This window comes from Danio aesculapii, chromosome 16 (assembly GCF_903798145.1).
Source record: "Danio aesculapii chromosome 16, fDanAes4.1, whole genome shotgun sequence".
Lineage (NCBI taxonomy): Eukaryota > Metazoa > Chordata > Actinopteri > Cypriniformes > Danionidae > Danio > Danio aesculapii.
Window position 1 is genome coordinate 8,203,344 of NC_079450.1, and position 26,929 is coordinate 8,230,272.

General features: G+C 37.4%; 1 protein-coding gene across 1 annotated transcript in view; it reads left to right on the forward strand.

The window, feature by feature from the left end:
- Positions 1-26,929, forward strand: part of eif3ha (eukaryotic translation initiation factor 3, subunit H, a) — a 135,753-nt gene that overhangs the window by 3,891 nt on the left and 104,933 nt on the right. Inside the window, exon 2 of the mRNA XM_056475787.1 lies at positions 26,592-26,748. Within this exon, the coding sequence (XP_056331762.1) occupies positions 26,592-26,748 (157 nt within the window). The remainder of the gene's footprint in view (positions 1-26,591; positions 26,749-26,929) is intronic.

Here is a 26,929-nt window from a genome sequence, read left to right on the forward strand (position 1 = left end):
TTACAGTAGGCTGTTTCGCACTGTCTTTGATCTGCAGTTATAATCAACTCATGTTCATAGAAAGGTTAGTAATAAACATTTTTACACGAGTATTTATGTGAGTAAAGCATCTGTTTTATGAGAAGTGCTTCTCATATGATATGTAAGTGACCTGTACAGCTTTATTGTAGACATTTCCTCGAGCGAGAATGACGTCGACTGAAACTTTCTGTTGTACACCACGCCCACCAAAAGGGTGCCCTTGTTAGTGGAAACGCAAGCCTGATAAAGGTGACCCGTACCAAACCGTACCAGTCCGTGGAAACGAGCCATATTAGCTCTAGTGCAGTCGGTGTATGACTTCAGAGTTATAATGTAAGCTTTTAAAAGCTGCAGAACTTGCTAAAACCAACATTTTTCAGAATTACTGTTGGTTTCTTCAAGTCTCTTTCACCATGCAAGAGTTTCTTTAATGCACTTTCACGGCTTCTTTCATGTCTTTAGCTGCAGTGGCTGTTTTCTCATTTATTTCTGTAAGTCTGCTCCTGCTGGCCTCATTTTCACTTGGCTTTAGATGCTGTGCGCTGTTTTCCTGGAATTGTTGTTTTTTTTAAAGTCATTCTGTGCTTTTAGCTTGTGCTGTTTTTATACGGACCAATGATTTCCTTTAGATAAAGGCTGAAGTTTGGACTAAACTCTCCAATTATCGTCCCAGTAAGGCATGGGGACGGCCTGTGGTTAATCTCCTGCAGCAGGACTGAAGTGTTTGTTTAATTAAAGAGCTTGTCTGTGTTTGTGGTTGATGCAGAACCGATGTGGAAACACGCTGCATTATTTATCACTGCCAAAAGAGGGCGAAGTTGTCTCAAGAAGAAAGCCTTTCTGTCATTATCTGGCTGCATTTCGGACATGGATTGACCTTGATAGGACAGTCGCTTACATCTTTCCAATAAGCATTTATTTTGGTCTGGCCTAAATTTTTCAAAATCTGTCATCATTTCTAGTGTTTTAGTGAAGGGAGATATTGGGCAGATAGGGCAGAGCTGTTCTTTTAGATCATCCACTCTGCCAAGTTCTCCAAAGAAATACAGTATTTTTCATTTGTTCTGCTGTGTTTTAGGTTTTCTTAAGCCGTAAAACAAGTTAGTGAGGGGAACAGATTGAAGTGCAATATTCAAATTGATAGTTTCTGATGATTTTCCTCTCAACTGGAGTTCTCAAATCTCATCTGCTCTTCTTAAATTAAAATCAATGACTTTAGATGGAATTATTGACACCCTGTGTCACTTTTTTTTGCATGTCCTTGGCTCTTCTGAAAATGCAGATGAGATGAACTGCATTGTCAGAGATTTGGCGTACTAAAATTAGGTTTTATTTGTAATAAACCTTTATTTTACTCTGTATTGACTAAACTACTTGTGTACTCGCAATTCCAGTGTTATGAATGTGACACTTGCAGTAAAATCTCAAATCATAAATTCACATAGAAAATAAAAATGTAAAGATTATATTGAATTAGGGATGGGCCGGTGTAAGATTCTGACGGTATGATAACCTTGGATAAAAATATCAAGGTTTCACAGTATTGTGATTACTGCTCTAACATATATTCTTTTTAAATGTCTGGGTAAAAAACAAGAACTTTTCCGCTTTGAACACAATGGCTGCATCAGAAATCACATACTTCCAAACTATATAGTAGGGCTGCTCGATTATGGGGAAAAATCAAGATTATTTTGGTCATAATCGTAATCGCAATTATTCAGAACGATTATCAGTATAAATATTTAACAAATGATGTTTAACAGAGGAATTTTTCACAGTATTTCCTATAATGTTTTTTCTTCCTGAGAAAGGCTGATTTTGTTTTATTTTGACTAGAATAAAAGCAGCTTTAAATGTTTTGAAACCTATTTTAAGGTCAATAATATTAGCCCCTTAAGCAATATATTTTTTGATTGTATGCAGATGAAACCACTGTTATACAATCACTTGCCTAATTACCCTAATTAAGCCTTTGAATCGCACTTTAATCTGAATGCTTGTATTCAACTGAATATATATATATATATATATATATATGTGTGTATGTATTCACAGTTATTTTCCTACCTGTAAATAAGAAAAGGGAAATAAATACAATAGAATAAAAATATGATACAAAGTGTGCTTTAAGCATCTTCACTGTAAGAAAAAATCTTTAATTATAGCTACAGCAGTCCTTCAGTCGAGGAGTGAGGGATTTTTGATAAACAGTCGGCAGCAGGAATATTGCGCGCTGTCACTTTAAGAGCAGTACGGTTCTGTTTAATGGTTTCTCTTTCACATGTCTTTTGATTCTCTACTCGTATGTTTATTACACAAATGAGGGTTAATATGAATAATCACTAAACACCGCATTTTGACAAATTTGACCATTAAAGCTCTTACATTAAGATGATTTTAGATGTGTGTGCTCTGCTTGTCTCTGAGGCTGAGTGCGCACGCACACACACAGCAGCATGTGGTCTTATTCACGCTTTTAAAAACATGAATGATTCGATGTACATCAATGAACGATGCGCATCCTGTGCTGCAAAAGTTACATTACAGTACATGCTTTAGTCATTTTCACGTGAAACTGAGCTTTGCAGAGGAACAAATGTGTACAACTGGAAAGGGGGCAGTATATGATGCAATAATCATTTATCTCCATTAATGTTTTTTCATATTCGTTAGAAGCCAAAATTGAAACTGAGTTTTCGATTAATTGCACAGCCATACTATATAGTACGCTAACTGAGCTGAGCTGAGCTGAGTAGTATGTCTGAATTCATAGGAACTGAAAACGGTAGGCGAGAAGTACCCGAGTGACCTTCTACTTCCGGTGAGATTCTGAAGTGCGCATCTGATGGATGCTAGGCTATCCCATCATGCACCACAAGATAACTAATGATATAAATAAACGCTATTCAGGTACAGAAATAATCAAATGTACAGTAGTTGTACAGTCTTCATTGTATAAATAATTAAATAATAATAATCTTTGATAAAGCTACATAATGTAATAGTTCCTTGTGCCTAAATGCTTTTAAATTCACTTAATGCTCACTGATAACATGCAAATGATAGACCCTTGATTTATTATCGTTAAACTGAAATGACTCCACAATATTGATGTGTTCTGATCTGTGTACATGGACTAATATAATCCAGACTCCACATTGCAGATCCTGTGATGTGACTATTGTCGTTATACTTGTTGCGATCATGTTCAGCCCTAGTTCAGATGCAAAAACCTCTTGTCTGAAATTTTCTTTCAAATGAGCATTTGTATCAGGCTCCTGTGTGTAGGTTCAATAAGTTCTTTCATGGTCTTTAAAGTGAATTAACTGAAGACAAACAAAGAAAGCTGAGAAAAATGCTCATTTCAGATGGAGCTTAGTCTTTTGCATAATAGCCCAGCAGTAACCTGTTAATATTTCAGCGTATGCCAATTTCACAAAATCCTACATCATGATAAAAGCCCTAGCGATTATAAGATTTGATACCGTCCCATGCTTGTTTAAAAAGCAAAGAAAGCCCACGAACAGTCGCGGTCTGCCACAGAGAGAATGCTATAGTCAATGCTAAACCAAAACTCCTATCAGGAACAGAACTGGCAAGCGTGCAATTCTCCCGAGTTGACGGGGGATCATTAGATGGAGTGTTGAGGCTGTGTTGTGCTGCTTTGATGGCGGCGTGCGGCAGTCAAAGCTCAACGCTGCTGCATGCTCTCATTAGCTATTCTGTTATTGTCACCCAGCTGATGGAGGAGGAGAGCTGGGGGTGTGCGCTGCCACTTTGAACCTGTGCTACAAAAAAAAAAAAAGAAGGAAAAGAAAAGCACCGTCCCCCTTTTCGGTCTGCGCTGACGGCTCGTCTGATGGATGGGGTACAGGAGAGATCAGTTCATTGTGGCGTCGCTGTTGCTCTACGCTGGTGGTTATGAGATGGGGTTTGCATAAAAAGGAGTATGAACGTTTAAACTGTGTCAATGTGTGTGGACCTCAAATGATCTTTTGTTTTATGATTATGTCAGAAAGGCCGCACTAGCACTTGGTTTTATTTGCTAATAGCCATTTAGCCTCAATTTTAGGCCTACTTTCCATGGTCACACTATTTCTTTTTTTACTTGTTTGTTTACTCAATTACTTTAGTTATTCACTTATTTATTTTAATTTCATTTCGCCCCATGTCCTTTTATTGGTAACCATTTCATATTTTTAGACTGTAAATGTGTGTATGATGTTAATTTACTGTATTTCAAAGGAAATTCAATATTTGAAAATGCTAGGGCTGCCCAATATATTACAAAATTATCGTTATTGTGATAATGGTGTATGGAATATTTGTATCATATCGCAGACTTGTGATAATTACATTTGTTTGAGTATGCTAGAGCTGCACAATATATTGCAAAATTATCGTTATCCCGATAGTATCGTATCGCAGATGTTTGATAAATTACATTAGTTTTGAATATGCTGGAGCTGCACAATATATTGGAAAATTATCGTTATCCCGATAGTATCGTATCGCAGATGTTTGATAAATTACATTAGTTTCGAATATGCTAGGGCTGCACAATATATTGCAAAATTATCGTTATCCCGATAGTATCGTATCGCAGATGTTTGATAAATTACATTAGTTTTGAATATGCTAGGGCTGAACAATATATTGCAAAATATCGTTATCCCAATAGTATCGTATCGCAGATGTTTGATAAATTACATTAGTTTTGAATATGCTGGAGCTGCACAATATATTGCAAAATTATCGTTATCCCGATAGTATCGTATCGCAGATGTTTGATAAATTACATTAGTTTTGAATATGCTGGAGCTGCACAATATATTGCAAAATTATCGTTATCCCGATAGTATCGTATCGCAGATGTTTGATAAATTACATTAGTTTCGAATATGCTAGGGCTGCACAATATATTGCAAAATTATCTTTATCCCGATGGTATCGTATCGCAGATGTTTGATAAATTACATTAGTTTTGAATATGCTGGAGCTGCACAATATATTGCAAAATTATCGTTATCCCGATAGTATCGTATCGCAGATGTTTGATAAATTACATTAGTTTTGAATATGATAGGGCTGCACAATATATTGCAAAATTATCGTTATCCCGATGGTATCGTATCGCAGATGTTTGATAAATTACATTAGTTTTGAATATGCTAAGGCTGCACAATATATTGCAAAATTATCGTTATCCCGATAGTATCGTATCGCAGATGTTTGATAAATTACATTAGTTTTGAATATGCTGGAGCTGCACAATATATTGCAAAATTATCGTTATCCCGATAGTATCGTATCGCAGATGTTTGATAAATTGCATTAGTTTTGAATATGCTAGGGCTGCACAATATATTGCAAAATTATCGTTATCCTGATAGTATCATATCGCAGATGTTTGACCAATTACATTAGTTTTGAATATGCTAGGGCTGCACAATATATTGCAGAATTATCGTTTTCCCGATAGTATCATATCGCAGATGTTTGACCAATTACATTAGTTTTGAATATGCTGGAGCTGCACAATATATTGCAAAATTATTGTTTTCCCAATAGTATCATATCGCAGATGTTTGATAAATTGCATTAGTTTTGAATATGCTAGGGCAGCACAATATATTGCAAAATTATCGTTATCCTGATAGTATCATATCGCAGATGTTTGACCAATTACATTAGTTTTGAATATGCTAGGGCTGCACAATATATTGCAGAATTATCGTTTTCCCGATAGTATCATATCGCAGATGTTTGACCAATTACATTAGTTTTGAATATGCTAGGGCTGCACAATATATTGCAAAATTATTGTTTTCCCAATAGTATCATATCGCAGATGTTTGATAAATTGCATTAGTTTTAAATATGCTAGGGCTGCACAATATATTGCAAAATTATAGTTATTGCCATAATGTTATATATACGCATTTCATATGCGTGATAAAATACATTTTATTTGAATATAATAGTGCTGCACAATATATTGGAAAATGGTATATGCAATATTTGTATCATATCGCAGACATGTTATGAATAATTTTTTTTGAAATATAATAGGGCTGCTCAATATATTGCTAAAATAGTATATGCAATATATGTATCGTATTGGAGATGTGTGATAAATTACATTTGAATATGCTAGGGCTGCACAATATATTGCCACATTATCGCAGATGTGTGATTACATTTGTTTGATTATGCTAGGGCTGCAGAATATATTGCAAAATTATAGTTATCGTGATAATATGCAATATATGTATCGTATCTCAGACATGTAATTACATTTGTTTGAATATGCTAGGGCTGCACAATATATAGCAGAGTTTTTACTGTTGCGATAATAGTATATGCAATATATTTATCGCATCACAGACGTGTGGTATGACTTTGAATATACTAGGGTTGCACAATATATTGGAAAAATATCATTATCGTGATAATGGTATATGCAAAATTTGTATCGTATCGCAGATCTTTGATAAATTACGATTGTTTGAATATACTAGGGCTGCACAATATATTGCTACATTATCTTTATTGTGATAATAGTATAGGCAATATGTATATTGTATTGAAGACGTGTGATAAATTACATTTTGATTTACTAGGGCTGCACAATATATTAGTACATTATCGTTATTGCGATTGTATCGTTTCTCAGATGTTTGAGAAATTACATTTGTTTAAATATGCTAGGGCTGCATAATATATTGCAAAATTATGGTTATCAAGATAATGATATATGCAATCTGTATCGTATCAGACGTATGGTAAATTACATTTGAGTATGCTAGGGCTGCACAATATATTGCAAAATTATCGTTATCATGATAATAGTATCGTATCACAGATGCATGATAAATTACATTTATTTGAATATACTAGGGCTGCACAATATATTGCAAAATTATTGTTAGCGCGGTAATAGCATATGCAATATATGTATCGTATCACAGATGTGTGATTTACATTTGTTTGAACATGCTAGGGCTGCACAATGTATATCAGAATGATCGCTATCATGATAATAGTATATGCAATATATGTATCGTATCACAAAAGTGTGATAAATTACTTATTTGAATATACTAGGGCTGCACAATATATTGCAAAATTATTGTTATTGCGATAATAGTATTGTATAATATGTTATAGTAATAGTAGTAAATAGAATTACAGGAGAGGAAAATGAACAGCAGCCAATCAGAGTAAGAATATCTGCGGAGGATTTCACTCATTGGTGTTTTAAAGACTGAATGTTGACCCTTGACGCAGTTTTTTTGTTTTTCTAATCTGAATTGGAATTAATTAGATCTGAAAAATATCTTTTAAATATTAATTGAATGTCATTAAAATGTCATTAAATGAATAATTTAAAAACATAGCAAATAACATTTAGCTTTTTTCTTGGGAAATCGTAGGAAAAAATCTTGTCACAATTTTGACTATTGCATATTTTTTTCAGTGTCGTGCAGCTCTATAATAAACACACACATACATAACAAAAGCTTTATCACTTTATATAACAACTGTTGTTTGTTAATATTTAATTTAATTTAGATTAAAATATTTGTTAAAGTAATACTTTTAATAGAAGTTTTCTGATCATATAAACAAGTATGAATGTTTTTATAAGGCATGATTCTTGAGTTAATTTAAATTTAGTTCATTTAAATAATTTATTACATTAGATGGATGGTTTAAAGTAAATATCAGTTATAATTTAATTGACTTTTCATAAATCTAATTGATATAACAAACTGTATTGTTTTTTTTTCATTATCAATCCTTTATTATTTCTCTGACTAACATGTCCCCCTTCAAAAAATATTTCATTACAGAAATAAAAAATTATATTTACTTTTAAATATGAAGCAATCTGCCTTTTTTGTTTTGAAATAAACAAGCAATTATCTTTCATCTTAACTTTCTACACCAAATAGAAAAGCACTGCATTTACAACACCGAGCTGCGTTGAACCGCAAGAAACAAACACCACCAGTAAAACAATTAACATCACCGAGGAGTGGAACATTCTGAAACGGCATGTTTAGTCGTTTAATCAGCCGTTAATTGCTTTGAATCAAATGAGCGATGATTCAGACCCCAAGATTGGAACAACAGGAAATTGGATGCTGCTGTTTCCTGTTCTTTTATGCGTTACAACTGCTCAAGCAATTAGTGGCATTGGAATTCCCTCACGTCTGTTGGGCGTATTGAGCGTTTCACAGCGCTTCTGTTTACGCCGTCGTCTTTGCCGTCGGCTTTGTTTTGGTTTTTTTTTGCCACAGCGGGCTCCGACTGTATTGCCCAACCAAGCACAGCTCAATTCATTTGTGGAAGCAGGTGTGTGACTTCCCTCCTGAATGATTTAAGGGAACGGCTTTTTTCACAATTCCTCCAGCACGACGCTTGGACTCAATGATCAGATTGGCAGGACTCAGCTCAGAGAATATTGACTTTACCTCGTTTTTTTTTTTCCTCCCGCTGACCTTAAAGCCTGTTACAAACCCTCAAAGAGGCAACAATAAGCTTTGGAAAACAACATATAGAGCCTCCAGCTCATGTGGAAATGAGCTGCTGTGGACGCCCGCCGTATGTCTGACCATAAGGTTTTAAAGCCAGACAAAGGTTGTAACTTTGTTTACAAGGAAGGCCATCCATAATTAATTCAACTGTGAAATGCTTCATATATCTTAACTACTGGGATGTGGCGAGCTCTGTCAGGTCATTTGGGCTTGTCGTGTTACTTGTACCCCGAGAATTGTACGTAATATTGCCTCCAGCACACTGTTTTATGGATGTTGTGGTAAATGATGGCAAATTTGTTCCATGTGGCTTCAGGCTATGAGAGGGGAATCGTAAGGAATTTAATGATTACGATTGCACTTAATGATTCTGGTGTCTTTGCGGGCTGCATTAATGACTCCTAGTGCAACTTATAATTGATCCAACTGGATTATACCTTGTTATGAGGCTCTTTGTGACTGACCAATCAGCATGAGGCGTTCCAGTTGGTGTTCTGTGCTTATATATACGTGTACTCATTACTAGTTTTTGTTTTATTGAATGTACGCTAGAACTGCATGATTCTGGCTAAAATGAGTCATTATTTTTATATAAATATTTTTTGCTTTAAATAAAGATAACGATTTTCTCACGATTCTGTAGATGTAAAATAAAGGTTAAAGTCGGCTATTATTATCATTTTAGAATACAACTATTTATAATTCTGATGTTGAGTTATTATGTTTGAGATATATGCTTGCAATCTGTCATTGACAACATTGTTAGACCAGTGTTTCTACTGGTAAAATCAGACATTTGTCATTATCAGATTCCCTCCTGCATTAAATTCAACATTATACAGGCTAGAGTAGTTACACTGACCCTGTTAAACATTTATTTTCATACACAACACTGTGTTCACTATGAAAGAAAAACGTATTGAAACGCTTGTCGCAATAATTACTATAAAATCCAATATGATTGTTTAAATGATGTGCGCATGGTTTTATTTTCTCTGTGCGGTTCATACTTCCCGCGTGGCTTCTTAAACGATCACTCTGTGCCACAAAATAAGTGTTGTTTACAATTTTATTACCTGTTTATTCACAGCCTATGCAAGTGCGATCTTTTTATGATTAATCGTGCAGGTCTACAGTGCTTCCCTCAGGTTTAAAATATACTTGCGTTGGTAGCCAGATTGAAAGACTTTTACCCACAGCACATATATCGTCAACTACATGCGACAAAGACATTTTTTTTATTTTTAACTGTTTAATTGCTTTACAACCTCTTGAGGCCCAAGGTGTTTTTTACATGCATTTTTTATTTCTCTTTGCTATTTGGGCTTATTGGAACCTAGTTAGAATAAAATTCTAAGTATCATCTTTTGATATGATGTACTTTTAGAGAAAAATGATGTCCATATATGTGGACTCGTGGTCCGAATTTACATAATCTTTTTCCTGAATTTTTTAAATGCATATTTAACATAGAACTTTTTTTGCTTTGACTATCAGAGAGTAAAAACTATTTTTTCCCAATTTTGGACAGTTAAAAATAGGGTTTGTGACATTTCATATGCTGCTAAACCATTGCAGGATGACACTGAATGTTTTATATTTTGTTACAGACATACAAAGTATTTTAAATAGCCACTTAAGAGCTAAAATGTGCTGTTCACGTTTGTGGACACTCAAGCCCTAGGAGGTTAAGTTCAGGTTGCTTTATTGACATCATATTTGTGTACAGTATTTCCAAAGCATTTAAGATATGTATAAAGTAGGCTATGTAATATATTGAACACAAATTAATAAATATATACAGTAAATTAAATAAAAGCTTTGCTCCTGTATAAATTCCATTTCTTGACATTGGCACAGCAGGCATAGCTTAATTAACTTTAATGTCTGACAAAAGGAATTTAATTATATGCTGATCAGCTGTAGTAACTTAACAGTTCTGGACACTTTAGGAAGTATTCCAGGCTTTAACACACACACTCAGCGTGTTTGACTTTAGTCCTATTCAGATGGCAATAGTTTATCATGGTGATGTCTGTAAAAGAGAAATCTCCATAGCTTTAGAGTGGTTAAATGCATGCTTTTGGATGAAGATACATTTGCAGTGGATGTCAGAGTTTGCAATCCTTCAAATATGTCTGACATGATCATTTACTTTAGGAGGCGTGTAAATTCAGTCCTGGAGGGCCGGTGTCCTGCAGATTTTAGCTCCAGCTTGCCTTAACACACCTGCAAGGATGTTTCTAGTAAGCCTAGTAAGAGCTTGATTAGCTAGCCCAGGTGTGTCTGATTGGGGCTGAAACTAAAGTTTGCAGGACACCGGCTCTATAGGACCGAGTTTGGGGGCCGGTGTCCTGGAGAGTTTAGCTCCAACCCTAATCAAATAATCGTGGTCACACTGCACTTTTCGCCTCATAGACTTCCATTTAAATGCACGCGAATTCATCAGCTCCGAAACGCAAGGTCGTGCAACAAGTTTCGCAGTTTGCTGCGTTGCAAAGTTCAAGCTCGGTGAACTCTCACCTGTGAAATTGCATCACGTGAGACCAATTAAAGATTTAAACATGACCTCTGTACAGAAATGTAAAATATTGACCAATCGCTTGCTTTTTTAAATGTCTAATCTTGTCAAATCCTCCCGTTTTTGCAGTGCCGTATGACAATTTTGCATGCTCAAACTTGTGTGACCACGGCATTACTTGATATACTAGAAACTCTCTGGCAGGTGTGTTGAAGCAAAGTGGAGCTAAACTTTGCAGGACACAGACCCTCCAAGCCCAAATTTGGGCACCCCTGATATATGTGATTCTCAAATCTGGCTCATGAGATCCACTTTGCTTCAGAGTTTAGCTGTAACCCTGATCAAACTCTGTCGGGATCATTGTAGTGACAACAGCCAATTACGTTGGACTGCAACAGCACTAAAAATGGCTCTTGACAGCTAGTCAATGATAAACAGAGTACACTGACACAAACTTTGCAGGACTTCAGCAATGTCAATTTTCATTAAGTATTTGCGTGGTTGCTGCTTTTCTGATGCAAATTGCCATGGAATATGACTGTACAGTGCATTTCAGTGGCCAGAAAGGATTTACAAAATGACTTTCGGATTGATCTTAGAAATTCAGATATGGATTCGACTGCAATTATATCACCCAAGATCTTGTAAATTGTCGAAAAAACAGTAGGTAATTTGGCTGGGGTTTTTCCTCTGGTCATAAGAGAAACATTCAGGATAAAATAACCAACTACAGCCTGTAAATGATGAAAGTCCCCTTTGTCCCCCTGAGAAACAATTACTGTTTACAATAGGGATTTTGGAGAAACAAAATGTAGATCTGCAAGAAGATCTGCTGGTGGTCTTCAAATCAAGCGCAATCAGAATGGAGGAGTGTGTGAATGAAGTCATTTTTTAATGGAGGTGTTAGTGGTTCCTTGTTTCTTTCAGAAACTGATGATCTACTGGGATTTTTCCAAGCACAACTCTCTATGGTTTACAGAGAGTGGTTTAAAAAAAGAGAAAATGTATAGTAAATGGCATTTTTGTGGTTGAAAATGTCTTAATAATACCAGAATTCAGAGAATTCTGATGGAAACGCTAGTAAACCACTCTTTGCAACCAACATCTGCAGAAGAGCATCTCTATGCACTAATGTTGTCATGATGCTGAATTCAGGTACCAATCAGTACTGACATTTTTAAAAATGTTCATTTCCCGCTAACATTTGAGTGTTGTTTAGTGCGTTCTTAAACACTGCTGATTTGACATCGTTCACATGCTCAACAGAAAAGACTGTGATTGGCCGTGAAGGTCATCAGTTCACCAAACTCACCGCTGTTTGAGTGTAAACACATACAGGGACAATAGAGCATTTTAATCATGTTGATCAGCTGGTTTGTCTATAAGCTGACTTGCGAGCGATCCACTGATGAATCGCGGCTTTAAAACACTCCAGTGTCCAGTAAACAGCAGTAGGTTTGGTGAACTGATGATCTTCGTGGCCTATCACAGTCATTTCTGTTGAGCATGTGAACACAATGGCAAATCAGCGCTGTTTAAGAACGCACTTAATATCGCTAAAATTTTAACGGCTACTGTTAAACCGATTGTTGCTGAAATTCAGTATCGTGATAACACTAACGTGCACAACATGCCAAACCTTGAAGTAGATGCGCTACAGCAGCAGAAAAGCCTTCTAGTACCTTTTTTAAAGTGTGAATTAAAATAATGTGCAAAATTTAAATGCTGCATGAAGCATTTCTGAATAGAGCACCATTTTCATGCAATGAGTCTAAGAGAACAGAATAGTCACGTCCTGAAACTAGCACCAGATATCAAAAGGACAAATTAAATGGGTCAATGGAAACGTAACTAGTGACACTTGTCAGCTGAGAACAGGAAAGTGAGGCTACAATTCAAAATCCCATCAAAATCCAACAATAGGAGACTAGAAAATGTGTTGTTTGGTCTGAGTTTTGATTTCTGCTGTGATATCCATGTGGTAGGATGCGAATTTGGTATATAGAACATGAAAGCATGGATTCATGTTTCCTTGTTTCAACTGTTCAGGATGCTGGTGATTTTTCTTAGCACACTTTGGGCCTCTTGGTACCACTTGAGCTTTGTTTAAACGCCACAACCTGCGAGAGTATTGTTGCTGACAATGTCCATCCCTTTATGGCCACAATGAACCTATCTTGTAAAGGCTGCTTACAGCTGGATAACAGTCACAACTCAAATCATCGTAAACTGGTTTCCTGAAAATGATACCCAAATAGCCTCCTTAGTCAACAGATTTCAGTCCAATGCATTGTAATATAAAATTACTCTGCCTTAAATTTAGTTGAATCAAATGAATTTTTCTAGACATCTCGACTTGCATTAGTCAAACTGACTAAAAATATTAAGTTAAACATTTATATAACTAAAATTTTATTGAAACCTGATTAACTCATTAAAATAAGTTAAATTAACAAACGTTTACATTTTTACAGTGTCGAGTCGGGCAGAACAATATTTTGTTACAGCATTGATACCGCAATGTGCTAAAGTGTGCTAAAGTAACATCACAGTATCTGCAATGTTGAGTTGGCATTTTAATTTAAACCATTTGGGCATGAGAAATTATCAAATTTGTAGCTTAATTACATTAATAAATTAATAATTAATTACTTTTATTTACACAATGAAGACAGCAGTCAACATTTTATTAAAATAAGAATGGTGTTGAATATTTTAGGACAACTTTTGATTGTTATGGTGGTTTTGATCCACTTCAAATGTTGACTACTGTATACAGTATTATTTTACATTCATTTCATTGCTGTGCCTCTATACTGTTGAACTATAGAAATCAGTAAATTATTGTCGATTTCGTTTGGATGTGTTGGTTCTAATGTATTAATTCATGCAATGATTTTATGTATATAGACTCCGATTCTTCTCAAATATAGTTGTTTAAATCATTTCAGGAAGTTATATTCAAATTGCAAAATACACTTTATTTGGTACATCTTACTTACCTGGTTGGACCCCCTTTTCTCTTCAGAACTGCCTTTATCCTTAGTGGCATAGATTTAACAAGGAAATATTCCTGAGATTTTGGTCAGAGATATTGACATGAGAGCATCACTCAGTTGCTGCAGATTTGTCGGCTGCACATCCATGATGCGAATCTCCCATTCCACCACATCCCAAAGGTGCTCTATTGGATTGAGCTCTGGTGACTGTGGAGGCCATTTGAGTACAGTGAACTCATCGTCATGTTCAAGAAACCAGTCTGAGATGATTCACGCTTTATGACTTGGCGTGTTATCGTGCTGGAAGTAGCCATCAGAAGATGGGTACACTGTGGTCATAAAGGGATGCACATGGTCAGCAACAATACATTGTTTAATTCAGAGATGCTCTTTTGCATACCTCATATGTACCTTTTATTGTAACGAGTGGTTATTTGAGTTACTGTTGGCTTTCTATCAGTCTGGCCATTCTCCTCTGACCTCTGGCATCAAGGCATTTGCGGCCACAGAACTGCCACTCACTGGATATTTTCCTTTTATTTTCTGGCACCAGCAACCACACCACTTTAAAAGTCACTTAAATCAGCTTTTCTTGTCCATTCTGATGCTCTGTTTGAACTGCAGCAGATCGTCTTGACCATGTCTACATGCCAACTTGCTGCCATGTGATTGGCTGGTTGGAAATTTGCATTAACGAGCAGTAGGACAGGTGTGCCTAATAAAGTGGACGGTGAGTTTACGTTGCAATGTCAGCTTTTGCTAATATCGTGCAGCCCTAGTGTAGAGCACCTTTGAGATGTCCTGGAATGGGAGATTTGCATCATGAATGTGGAGCCGCCAAATCTGAAAACTGTGATGTGGTCACGTCAATATGGAAAACCTCTTCAGAATGTTTCCAGCACCTTCTAATAAAGTGGCTGCTGAGTGTGTTTTTCATAAACCCCAGTCAGAGGACAATGGATTGCAGTAGAATACAAGGCTTTTGAGCAATTCCTCCAAATAGTTCTCCACACTTTCTAAATTATTGCTTTCACTTTCAAATGTGAGAGTGTGATTATAGTCAGTCACTATATTACTATGTGTCCTTCTGCTTTAGTGAGAGAATATAAATGTGCAAGAGCTGTGAATGGCACCAAAGGTCATAAAATCATTTGATTCAGTGCATTTAATCTAAAAAACAGAACTCTATAGCTGTGATTTCCAGGCTGGAATTGGATTGGCCACTCTTATCTACTGAACTAACGGTAAATATGTGACTTCCATCTGGTTTTTACAGCATCAGTACACTCTAAATGCATCTCCTACCTCACTGCACCATATGAAATTACAGATGTACTGATGCATTTAGTTCCCCAACAGATATTGGCGATTTGAAATGCTCTGTCCCTTCAGAGAAAATAAAAAATGAACGTATCCCATCATGCCTTGGGTGGAGTGAGCTGGCACTCTCAACGGGATCGAAGATGTCTACTTGCTGCTGTAGGACTGGATAAAAAAAACCCAGTAGATTGGTATTCAGAGAGGCTGTACAGACAGCGTAATTAGACAGTGAGTGTATTTGTTCTTCCATTAACATCAGGTCTTTCTCCATCTTTTTCTGCACTGAGTGCTTGCAAAGTACCATGTTAAAATGGAGGACGATCTTCTGTTTAGCTCTCCAGCTCTTATTGTAAAACAGCATGCCTCACTCGTGGCTATTTTGAATGCTGATAGATTGATCTTTTTCGTCAGTCTTGAAAATTCGATGGTTGCACACGTAAATGTTCTCCTGAGACTTGTCTAATGCACAAACCGAATCATGGTATTAACGTCAGGGAAATTTGATGGCATGTATCGGCAGAGATGGATTGTGGTTTACTGCATTTTAATTACACATAATAATGTATTGTCAAATCTTTTTTTAGTGGAGAGAGACATGCCTGGTGGGGGACAGGAAACTCAGAGCTTTCAAGCAAGACAGGAAGTGTTTCATTTTATTTTAATTTTAGACTAGTGGACAGAAACATTCAGTATGCACTTTATTACATTTTATTCTCACTGTCCACTTTATTAGCTGAACCTTACTAGTACCTGGTTAGACCCACTTTTGCCTTCAGAACTGCCTTAATCCTTGGTGGCATAGATTAAACAGATTCTGGAAATATTCCTCGGAGATTTTGCTCCATATTGACATGATAGCATCAGGCAGTTGCTGCAGATTTGTCAGCTGCACATCCATGATGCGAATCTCCCGTTCCCCCACATCTATTGGATTGAGATTTGGTGACTGTGGAGGCCATTTGAGTACAGTGAACTCATTGTCATGTTCAAGAAACCAGTCTGAGATGATTCGCGCTTTGACATGGTGCGTTATCCTGCTGGAAGTAGCCATCAGAAGATGAGTACACTGTGGTCATAAAGGGATGGACATGGTCGGCAACAATACTCAGATAGGCTGTGGCATTGATACGATGCTCAATTGGTACTAATGGGCCCAAAGTGTGCCAAGAAAATATCCCCCACACCATTACACCACCCCCACCAGCCTGAGCCGTTGATACAAGGCAGGATGGATCCATGCTTTCATGTTGTTGATGCCAAATATCAGACTAGGCAACGTTTTTCTAATCTTCAATTGTCCAATTATGGTGAGCCTGTGTGAATTGTAGCCTCAGTTTCCTGTTTTTAGCTGACAGGAGTGGCACCCGGAGTGGTCTTCTGCTGCTGTAGCCCATCAGCTGGAACCAGTCAGGCCATTCCCCTCTGACCTCTGGCATCAACAAGGCATTTGCGCCCACAGAACTGCTGCTCACTGGATATTTTCTCTTTTTCGGATCGTTCTCTGTAAACCCTAGAGATGATTGTGCGAGAAAATCCAAACAGATCAGCAGTTTCTGAAATACTCAGACCAGCCTGTCTGGCACCAACAACCATGCCACATTCAAAATCCCTTAAATCTCCTTTCTTTCCCATTTTGATGCTCGGTTTGAACTGCAGTAGATCATCTTGACCATGTCGACATGCCTAAATGCATTGAGTTGCTGCCATGTGATTGGCTGATTAGAAATTTGCGTTAACGAGCACTTGGACATAATAAAGTGGACGGTGGGTGTGTATATATAGTTTGCTTTGTCATAAATATACACTTCAGTAGCATTGCCATGCATGAAACCTATTTCATATGCATGAAGGTGTTTTCTATAGTGCTTCTTAATGTAATCATCATTCTTGTTTTTCTGCCTTTTGACTTTATTTACTCAAGGAGGGATAAAGGTTTTACAGAAGGGATTTTGGATCTTTTTAACTCCGTCAACATGAATTTAGAACCTGGCTTTATCTTGTTCACTTTTCTGTTTGGGGAATTATGCAGATTTGTTTGTAAATTGATAATGCCTCATTTGCTTATTCAAACACAATTAGAAAAACCTGTAAAATGCAAAAGGATTGTATTAAAGTGGCTCTTTTTGTGCTTTTGAGTGCTTCCTTTCATGTAGTGTTTAATTTAGCTTCATTTCATTTAAATTTACAATTATAAAGACCACATGCACAAAGACCAGAGTGCATGATTTGTGTGTGGGTTGGGTGGTCTCCCAAAATAGGTGATTCCAGAATAAATCTTTATTAATTCCAGTTTTTGTTTCTGCTGTAACTGGCTATGGTTTGTTGCAGTTTGGTTTGTTGGCATTGGTTGTATGTTCGCTATTGGTTGTAGTATTGATTATAGCACGATTTAAAGGTATATGAATCCATTTTGCAGACAGCCAATGTTCACCATGGCCCTCAAATTTTTTATGCCCTTCACTCATTAACTTCCCTTCGTCTCGTTCCCTCGGATGTACATCAGTGGTTACACACAAGTGTCCACTCCTGGTGGAGCATCTGAATGGGTTTAAATGGAATGTCCTAAACCCTTGAGCACTTGGGAACTACACTGTTGTCACATCACAATCGCATTGCGTTCGGGAACATATAGGTGCTGAAGTGGACATATGAGGCTGACTTATGACTTAAATGAAGCTCCCTCTGTCAAAATTGAGGGATCAAGGGTATGTCCATGTAAGCTTCTCTTGTTCACTTGAAGTGAAATGCACTTCAAAATGAAGTTGGGGATTCCCCCATGGGAACTAGGCAAGGAAATTTCAGAAGTGTGTGTCTGAAAGTGGCCTGACTAGGCTTGTGCCGGTATTCGGTAATGCGATAAATCACGGTAATGAATATGCACGATATTGTTATCGCGGGCACTTCAAAATACCGTGAAAAATATTAGATCCGAATTTATATTCTTAGAACGCGCCTTAGCTTATTTTCCATCAACCGCTTGAAGAAACACTGCGTATATGCTGCGCAGAACTGATGCGCACTCTGATGTAAACAATCCCCACATGTAGAAGCCCTGTGTGCGCGGCGCCGCTGCCACCGCGCTATAATCCTCACACGCAGGGGGGGACTTGCCATCTGGCAGACCGGGCACTTTACCGGTGGGTCGACGTACTTTTTGGGCCGGGCTGATCGTCTTATGATTTGATCGGCCCATAAAAGGCTTAGCAGCCTATCGTTTTTTTCTGCCTTATTGATTGACGCTGCTGTGATCTGTGACTCTCTGAAAGTAGATGCTTTTTTTCCCGGACAGACAGACCGGGCCGGCCCATGAGACACTGTACAGCCCATTGGCTCTTTTCGGTATTGACATTGAGCTGGCCCAATCACAAACTCCTATTTTGGACTCCGTGTGAGCGTGCGTCGTCTGTGTGTATTTGTCAAAATAGTCGAGAGTCAGAGAGAAGAAACGCAAGGGAGGCGCAGAGAAACCGTGGGAAATACACCGGCGTTTCATTTAGCGATTCTGAAAAGTTCTCTGTTCATTCTAGTACACGGCTAAAAACACAAATCACGTGACCACACACTCTCTGCCCAGAGCTGCAGCCACTAGTTCAGCGGGTAAGCATAAACCCCAGGTGTGTGTATAGTGCATGTCAGACAGTTCATCTGCTGGATGATCTCATCTCACTATAGTTGTTAAACGTGATATTGAATTCATCTTGTTGTCTCTATCTAACAATTCTTATGTCTTTTGAATCACTTGTTCTCAGTTAACTGTTTTGGCTGAGTGCAAAGATAAGCTAATATATTAATTTATGTAACCACATACACTGATTCTGCACATTGACTGATTGCTTACCTTTATCGTTTAAATTTAATGTACGTTATACTGTTATAATGGCCATTATTGGTTATTAAAACTGATATTCTGCAAAAGACAGTGTAAATCAAATATCAAAATGAAACAAATTTGACTTGTATTATGTTTTCATTGTTTAGATAGTGAAACAGCAAGCAGGATGAGGTGAAAGAGGTTAAAATGTAACACTGTTCCCTTTGAAGATTTACCCATGCATTAGCAGGCAGTTTTTGTTATGTTTATTATTGAATATAGGCTGAGTGAAAAGTGTATTGAATAAGCTAAATTGACTGTAGTGTATGAGTGTGTGTGAATGAGTGTGTATGGGTGATTTCCAATATTGGGTTGTGGCTGGAAAGGCATCTGCTGCATAAAACATGCTGGAATAGTTGGCAGTTCATTCCACGATTGCTGATCGAAGACGGTTTCCCTTTGCACATTCACTTGGATATAATTGCTCAAGTTTACTTTTATATTGTGTATTGTTTTATTTATATTTATTTGTATTTAAATGTTTGAAGTACTTTTAGTTAATTAAAAAGTTATTAAAGTTACTAAGTTGACGAAACTGAAGTTTTTTGTGTTTTTTACCTGTTTCTCTAGTAAAATTACAATATCGTGATAATACCGTATACCGTGATAAAAGCTCAATCAATTAATCGCAGCATGAAAATGTGATACCGGCACATGCCTAGGCCTGACACGCAGCACTTTGACTTTTGAAGCTGACATGTCAAGGAAACTGTTTCCTGCACTTCAAATTCAACCTGTTACATGCAGGACTCAGGATGTAATTGATATAGTACAACCAACGCCATTGTTACTGTTTTTAGTCCATGTGTTTGCACCTGGTGGAACTTCGAAATGTTAATGGATGGATGTGATCTTATTCTGACACAAGCTGTAAGTGGTCAACCAATCAAAACGGGATAGCCCAGGCTATTCAACCAATCAGAGTAGAGGAGGCTTTTGAAAAGGTGGATTAGAAAGTCCAGATACTTGATGCTGTAATACTGGGATATGATATGGGATTGATACTGGGAATTGTACAACATTGAGTTACGATAACAGTATTTCTTACAATACAACTTAATCTCTAAACTCAAATTCATCAGCAATTAATAAAGATTATAATTTATGTAATGCTTATAGTAAAATAAACAGGTGATATTTTTTCTCAGCTAATTATTATTAACTGTTAAGGTGCAAACATTTAGACTTTAAAACACCACGAATGGCTGTAAACCTCGGTGGAAATGCTGATTCTTATTGGCTGTTGTCATTTTCTTCTCTCGTCTCCCTGCTTAAGTATTTATTTTCAGCTCTAGTTTAACTTTGCAGGACCTACTGGAGAGATTGGGATGAAGATTGTAAAGGCCTTATCCGCTTGGGCAGATTTGAATAAACAACCCATACAGCATATAAATCTAGTTCAATCTATTGCACTTGCTTGCAGTATGGATATTGCATTACTATTATCGTGATAACGATACTTTATTGGTATTTTGTGCAGCCCTCTGCAAAAGCCAGTGCTTCCCACACATAGGCTTTACCACCCTGGTATATTAACGGCCGCCTAAATATATTTAGGGACATGTTTTTTAAGATTATTATCATTCTTTTACGTCATTTTGTGTCTGCCTCATAACCAAACATCAGCGATCGATTAAGTAGTGGAAAAACCTCTCTTGTTTACCAGTTTTGTTCTGTGTGCACGACACCTTTCAGGACTCACACAGACATTCTCAAGTGCTCTGCAGATCCACAGAGATGCACTTTTTGGCACTTAAATGAATCTGGCTGGGTTTCTAAATTTCCTATAATGTCCGGGATTCTGCTTTTGCTTTTGGATGTCGTTTGTTAATCGTATGCGTTTTTGCATTAGCTTTTTACTTTTGCCTACTTTCTATTGGCTTTGCAGCAGACAGCGCGCACACAGACGTGAGAGAAACATTAAATAATTCATTGTTGAATCTAAACTACTACAACTTGTAGCTGTATTTGGCTAATAAAGCGGGTTGGGTGCCAGGGGTTAAAAAAACCTTAATTAAACATTTAAGTTTCAACAAATGCATGATTTAATCAAGTAAATCAAATGTTCAAACAAACAAATCAATATGTTAATAAAGGAGAAAACAAAAACAACAAAGCAAACAAGCTTTAACTTTAACACATTTTAGTTAAACTCATCATAAATTAAACAAACTTAAATTTCCAGGCCCAGGCACAATACCTATTAATTACCTTTTACAAAACAATCAAAGGGTGATAAATTAACCAACCATAAAGATATAAAAATAAATCACTTCTGAATATACAAAAATCTATATTAATTAAATGTTCGCACAAACAAATAATAATAATTATATTTCAAGGCCAAACTAATCACACATTAACGAACTTGTTCAATTTTACACTTTACATTGTAGATTTTCTATTTGTGCACGCTGAAGCAATCAATGCAAGGGTAATCAATGCACTCTGAAATGGTACTTACCCATATACTCAATTAATCTTTTGAACATTCATACACATTAGCAAACAAACAATATATCAAACAAAGCTCATAACTTCGCTTAGTTTAAAGAACATTTGCTTACCAGATCACCTGTTGATACTACTGGGCCCAGAAAACTGCAACAAACAAATCCCGACCCCAGCAGTGATCAAACATTTAAACAAAAAGGAAAAACCCAAAACAAATAGGCAACTCGAGCGCCAAAATAAACACGCACCTCGCTCCACAAACAAACCCAGATGCATTATACGTTCAACACGCATCATAAGAAACAAAACCTCCGCTAAAATAATAAACACTCCCATTCATAAATGTTGCTGCTTCTATGTCCGCATCAAAAATGCACTCATGCACTCGCACTTTCGATACCGTGCCTAACTCAAAGGAACACCGCTACTCCCTCAGAGTAAGACCAACCAGCACAAAAACACATTTTTTTACAAAACCAGACTTGAAGCATCTAACCGCCAGTGCGCTCTCTACAAACACACAGCAGCATGACCCTGTGACCCGGAATCACCTGCATGCTGACTGCATGACAAGGAATGAATGAGAGAGAGTGAACCACCATCCAAGGGGCTCTAAATAACGTTGTATCAGCTGACAGCTGTAATCCAATCACACATCGCTCATATAATAACAAGGAAAAATCGAATGACGACCGTCAAACTATTTTCTTGAAGAGGAGGAAATGACTGGTCTAAACTGGCTGCAACATATATGTACTCCATTAATAATGGTTAATCAATGCATTTGCCTTAAATAATCGACAAGTTTTAGTCTTGTAATTATTGTAAATTTTAGAGTCATTAGCCCCTTTCACACATTTTCCGGAAAGGTCTGTGTGTGTGAACAGGCCCTTTTTGAAAATACTGGTAAATTCGTTCCTGCTATTTTCCGTAAAGAGACGTTGTAACATTACTGGTAATTTGCCGGAATGCTGCGCTGTGTGAACGCAGAAAGAAGATTGCCGGAAAGAGCGCATTCACGTCTAGAACGTGCTGACATGAGACGTCTACTTTGGCCAATCAGAACACTCAGACGCGTTCACATCTGCGCCGTTTATGAAGATAAAAGCCTTTGAATGTTTTTCCAGACACATTTAGCTGCTAGATGTTAGTCAGATAACGTTTCAATGTTCCTCTTTAATGCCAACTTTGCAAATAATCGATAAGATGCTTATAATAAGCCGTTGTTTGTTTACCTTCAAGCTCGGCCTCCTTGAGTTGCATGACGCGTCGTGTTTGCACTTGAAGCAGCCGATGAGTGCCAGCACACACACACACACATTATGAACATCTCGACATGCGAAAGTGTTTATATGTTTTTTCGAAGTTGTCCATAATACTCATCCATCCATAGAGTTTGTAATGTAGTCAAATTTTTACAAATACAAGCGTAGCCGTTTAGTACGGAGCTCATTTCTGGTTAATGATGTCTGAATTTACCGTTTTTTTGGAATGGATGTGTGAATACTCTTCCGGAAAAATACCGTAACGTCCTTGTCTATGTGAACAGCGCTTTTTTAAATTTATTTTATTTATTTATTTATTTTTACTGGTAAAGTTGTTTCGGTAATTTTCCAGATATTTACCGGTATCACTGTGTGAAAGGGGCTATTGTCTGTTATTCCTTTTTCTGACATTTATTTCTCATTTGCTTTATATTAAGTTGATGTCATTAGGCTATATTACATTGAACATTTTAGTAAAATTAAAATGCATTCAAGTTCAAAGCAAACTTATAATTAAAAGTAATAATAAATAAAATTATTGTTAATTTAATTGTTTTGTTTGTCGCATCTAGTTAACTATTTATGTGATTTGGGTAAATGGTGTTTTCAGTCTGGCTACCATCGCAAGTATATTTCAAACCTGTGGGAAGCACTGAATATCTATCAAATATTAGAAAATGTAAATGTTTTTGACCTTGCGTATGCATAAACCTATGGTTGAAAATGATGGTGACTGGCGAAGTTTGAAGCTCCCGTGAAATTAAAATAGTTTTTTAGATGTGAGCATCAGTATTGTTTGTTTTTAAAAAAACCCATTGAGGGTTTTTGAAAATGCCCTTCCATGCAGTCTGTAACACGGCACTAAGTCAATGAAAACATCCAGCTTAGGTTTAAATCTGAAAGTGCACCTTGTTCAAAACTATTGATTCTTTAACAAAATGGTCAACTCCAACAAATAAATTAAGTCGAACAAATGAATTATTGACTTAAGATCTTTTTCCTGAAATATGTACCAAATATATAGTGCCGGATCCAGTAAAATGTGAACGAGCCTTTCCCTTCAGACACTAGTGCAGCACAGGGGATCACGGGACTGATCATGACACAAAGATGACGATCACTGACAGATGGAGATTCGGCTGCGGTGAATAAAGGGTTGAATTGAATTTTCACAACAATACCACAGTATAGCCAACCTAGCGCTGTTTGTTGTCATTTTTCGGATTTTTTAATACCATAACCTTCACTACAACGCAGCATTCGCCGGCCGTTTGTAAATGTTACAGTTCATATGGACCAGTTTCTTCCTCTAGATCAGGGATCACCAAACTTGTTCCTGGAGGTCCTGCAAATTTTAGCTCCAACCTTAATCAAACACACCTGAACAAGCTAATTAAGGTCTTACTCTGTATACTTGAAACACCCAGGCTGGTGTGTTGAGGCAAGTTGGAGCTAAACCCTGCAGGGCACTGGACCTCCAGGACCGAGATTGGTGACCCCTGCTCTAGATCATAACATGTAAGTGTGATTAAAGTTGTTACCTCGTTTTCTGTAGTTTGCAAAATATGTATTCAATAGTATGTTGTAACTTGTAATCGCCCCGAACGGCTTGTAATCACTTTTCTGTTATAGATCAGTGCTTGTACTGTATCTCTCAGGTTAAATCTTTATGGGGCTAGTCACATATTGTGTCCAAAACCATGTTGAAAATGTGGTGCGTACTTCCTGTACCGATTTAAATGCGTTTCTGAACTCGTGATCTTCTGTCGTTTGCCTTTGCTATGGCCACTATTAGCTGTTCCTCACACATGTGGCGTGGTCAATTTTCAAAATAGTTTAACTTTTGCCACTGGATTAATACTGAATCTGTGTTGCTGTTATACCTCAGGCCCCATTTACACTACTACGTTTTAGTTTTAAAACGCACAAGTTTTGCTACGGTTACGCCATCCGTCTACACTACGCCAGAGTTTTTGAGCCCTGAAAACGGATTGTTTTGGAAACGGTGGAGAGGCCGTTTTCATTCTAAAATGCTGCTGCTCCGTGTCAGTGTGGATGGGGGAAAACAGAGACATCTGAAAACGGAGGCTGGGCTCCGTTGGGACTTTTGGGACTTCCTCCATTTTAAGTAGCCTACACAGTTCATTCCTGCATCCTCTCCTTGTAAGTTCAGACTTCGCAAGTTTGATAAGGAAAACAAACTCCTGAGGAATCGTTGGTAAATCTTCAAAGGGACCGTGTACTTTATAACCTCATTCACATCACCCTGGCTATGCTGTTTCACTATCTTAACAATAAAACAAAAACGTATAAGGAACTGTCAATTTTCATTTTGATATTAGCAACTTAATAGACACCAAAAATGTTGAGGCGTCATGTAGCTGCATAATATTGACCGTCATCTTCATGCTTATTTATAACAAAACGGAGCCGACAACATTACTGCCTCTCATTTTCATTGAAATTATGAAACGTACCCTCTCTTTTATTGAATATCAGTTTTAATAATCAATAATGGCCATTATGAAAGTATAACGTACAATAAGTTTATACATAAAGGCAAGCAATCAGTCATATGCGCAGAATCTGAGTCTGCAGTTACATTAATTTATTAACTTATCTTTGCGCTCAGCCAAAACACGTTACCTGAGAACAAGTAATAGATTCAAAAGACCAAAGTCAGAGAATATGTCGCTAGATAGAGACAACAAGATGAATTAAATATCACGTTTACCAAATATAGTGAGATTAGATCCAGCGCTAGATCCTTGATGAACAGTCCGACGCGCACAGCTCTCATATGGGTATGCTCAAAGCACGCTGCAGTGCATGCCAGAGTGTGTGTATGGTCACGTGATGTGCGTTTTCACCGTTTTTAATGTAGACGCAGAGTTGTTCAGAAATGCTGGGTGAAACGCTAGTGTGGACGCGGATCGTTTTCGTTCTAAAACACCGTTTTAAAACTAAAGTGTGTTAGTGTAAACAAGGCCTTAGGCTTAGGTTTAAGATTAGAGTAATATGCTGGTGTTTAATGGATCAACGGTGGCCTAAATGGACCAATTGTTTTATTGGCGTCACCCCACACTAGTCTCTCATCACATCATAACCAATCAATCGCTCTCTAGTTTCTGACTTGGCACGCCCCCTTCAAGACGCTTCTCATTTGCTTTTCAGTTGATGCGCTTGAGCTCAACCACTCCTACTGGCTGAGCTGTTATAAAACAAAATGCTATTGGCTGTTTTTTAAAAAAGGGGAGGAGCTACACTATGTCCCACCCTCTCTTCGTGTTTCGGTTGAGATTACATCAAACATCGAATAAAGATGTACATTTCAAAGCACTTCACAAGACATTTGAAAACGTCAGACGAAAATTGCGTCGCGAGCAATCGGATAACTGCTTACCCATTGCAAATCTTAATGCAATAAACTTCTATAAATCTTATTTTCTTCTCGCTTCACTCCTGCAAAGCTGTCACTTTAAATGCCTTTAGGGTGAAAAATTGCATCATATATTATTCAGCTTGCTTCGCCGGGCACAAATTCGGTTTCGCAAGGAAAGTTTCCTGAATGTGTGTGTTTTTGTGCGTCTGCAGGTGGTGTTGAAGATCATTAAGCACTACCAGGAGGAGGGCCAGGGCAGCGAGGTGGTTCAGGGTGTTCTGCTCGGCCTGGTGGTTGAAGACCGTCTGGAGATCACAAACTGCTTCCCTTTCCCTCAGCACACCGAAGACGATGTCGAGTTCGATGAAGGTGAGGTGCACGGCAATCTCCAGAGCTCCATTCTCTCTGGACGGTTAATCATTGATGATTGTGCTCGGCGCTCTGGGAAGGATTATTTGGATTTCAGGGCGAGAGAACTGTGAAAGGAAAATTGCTTTTCGCTTGTATTTTTTTTCATTGCAATCACGATTGGTTTTGATTAATGGAATTT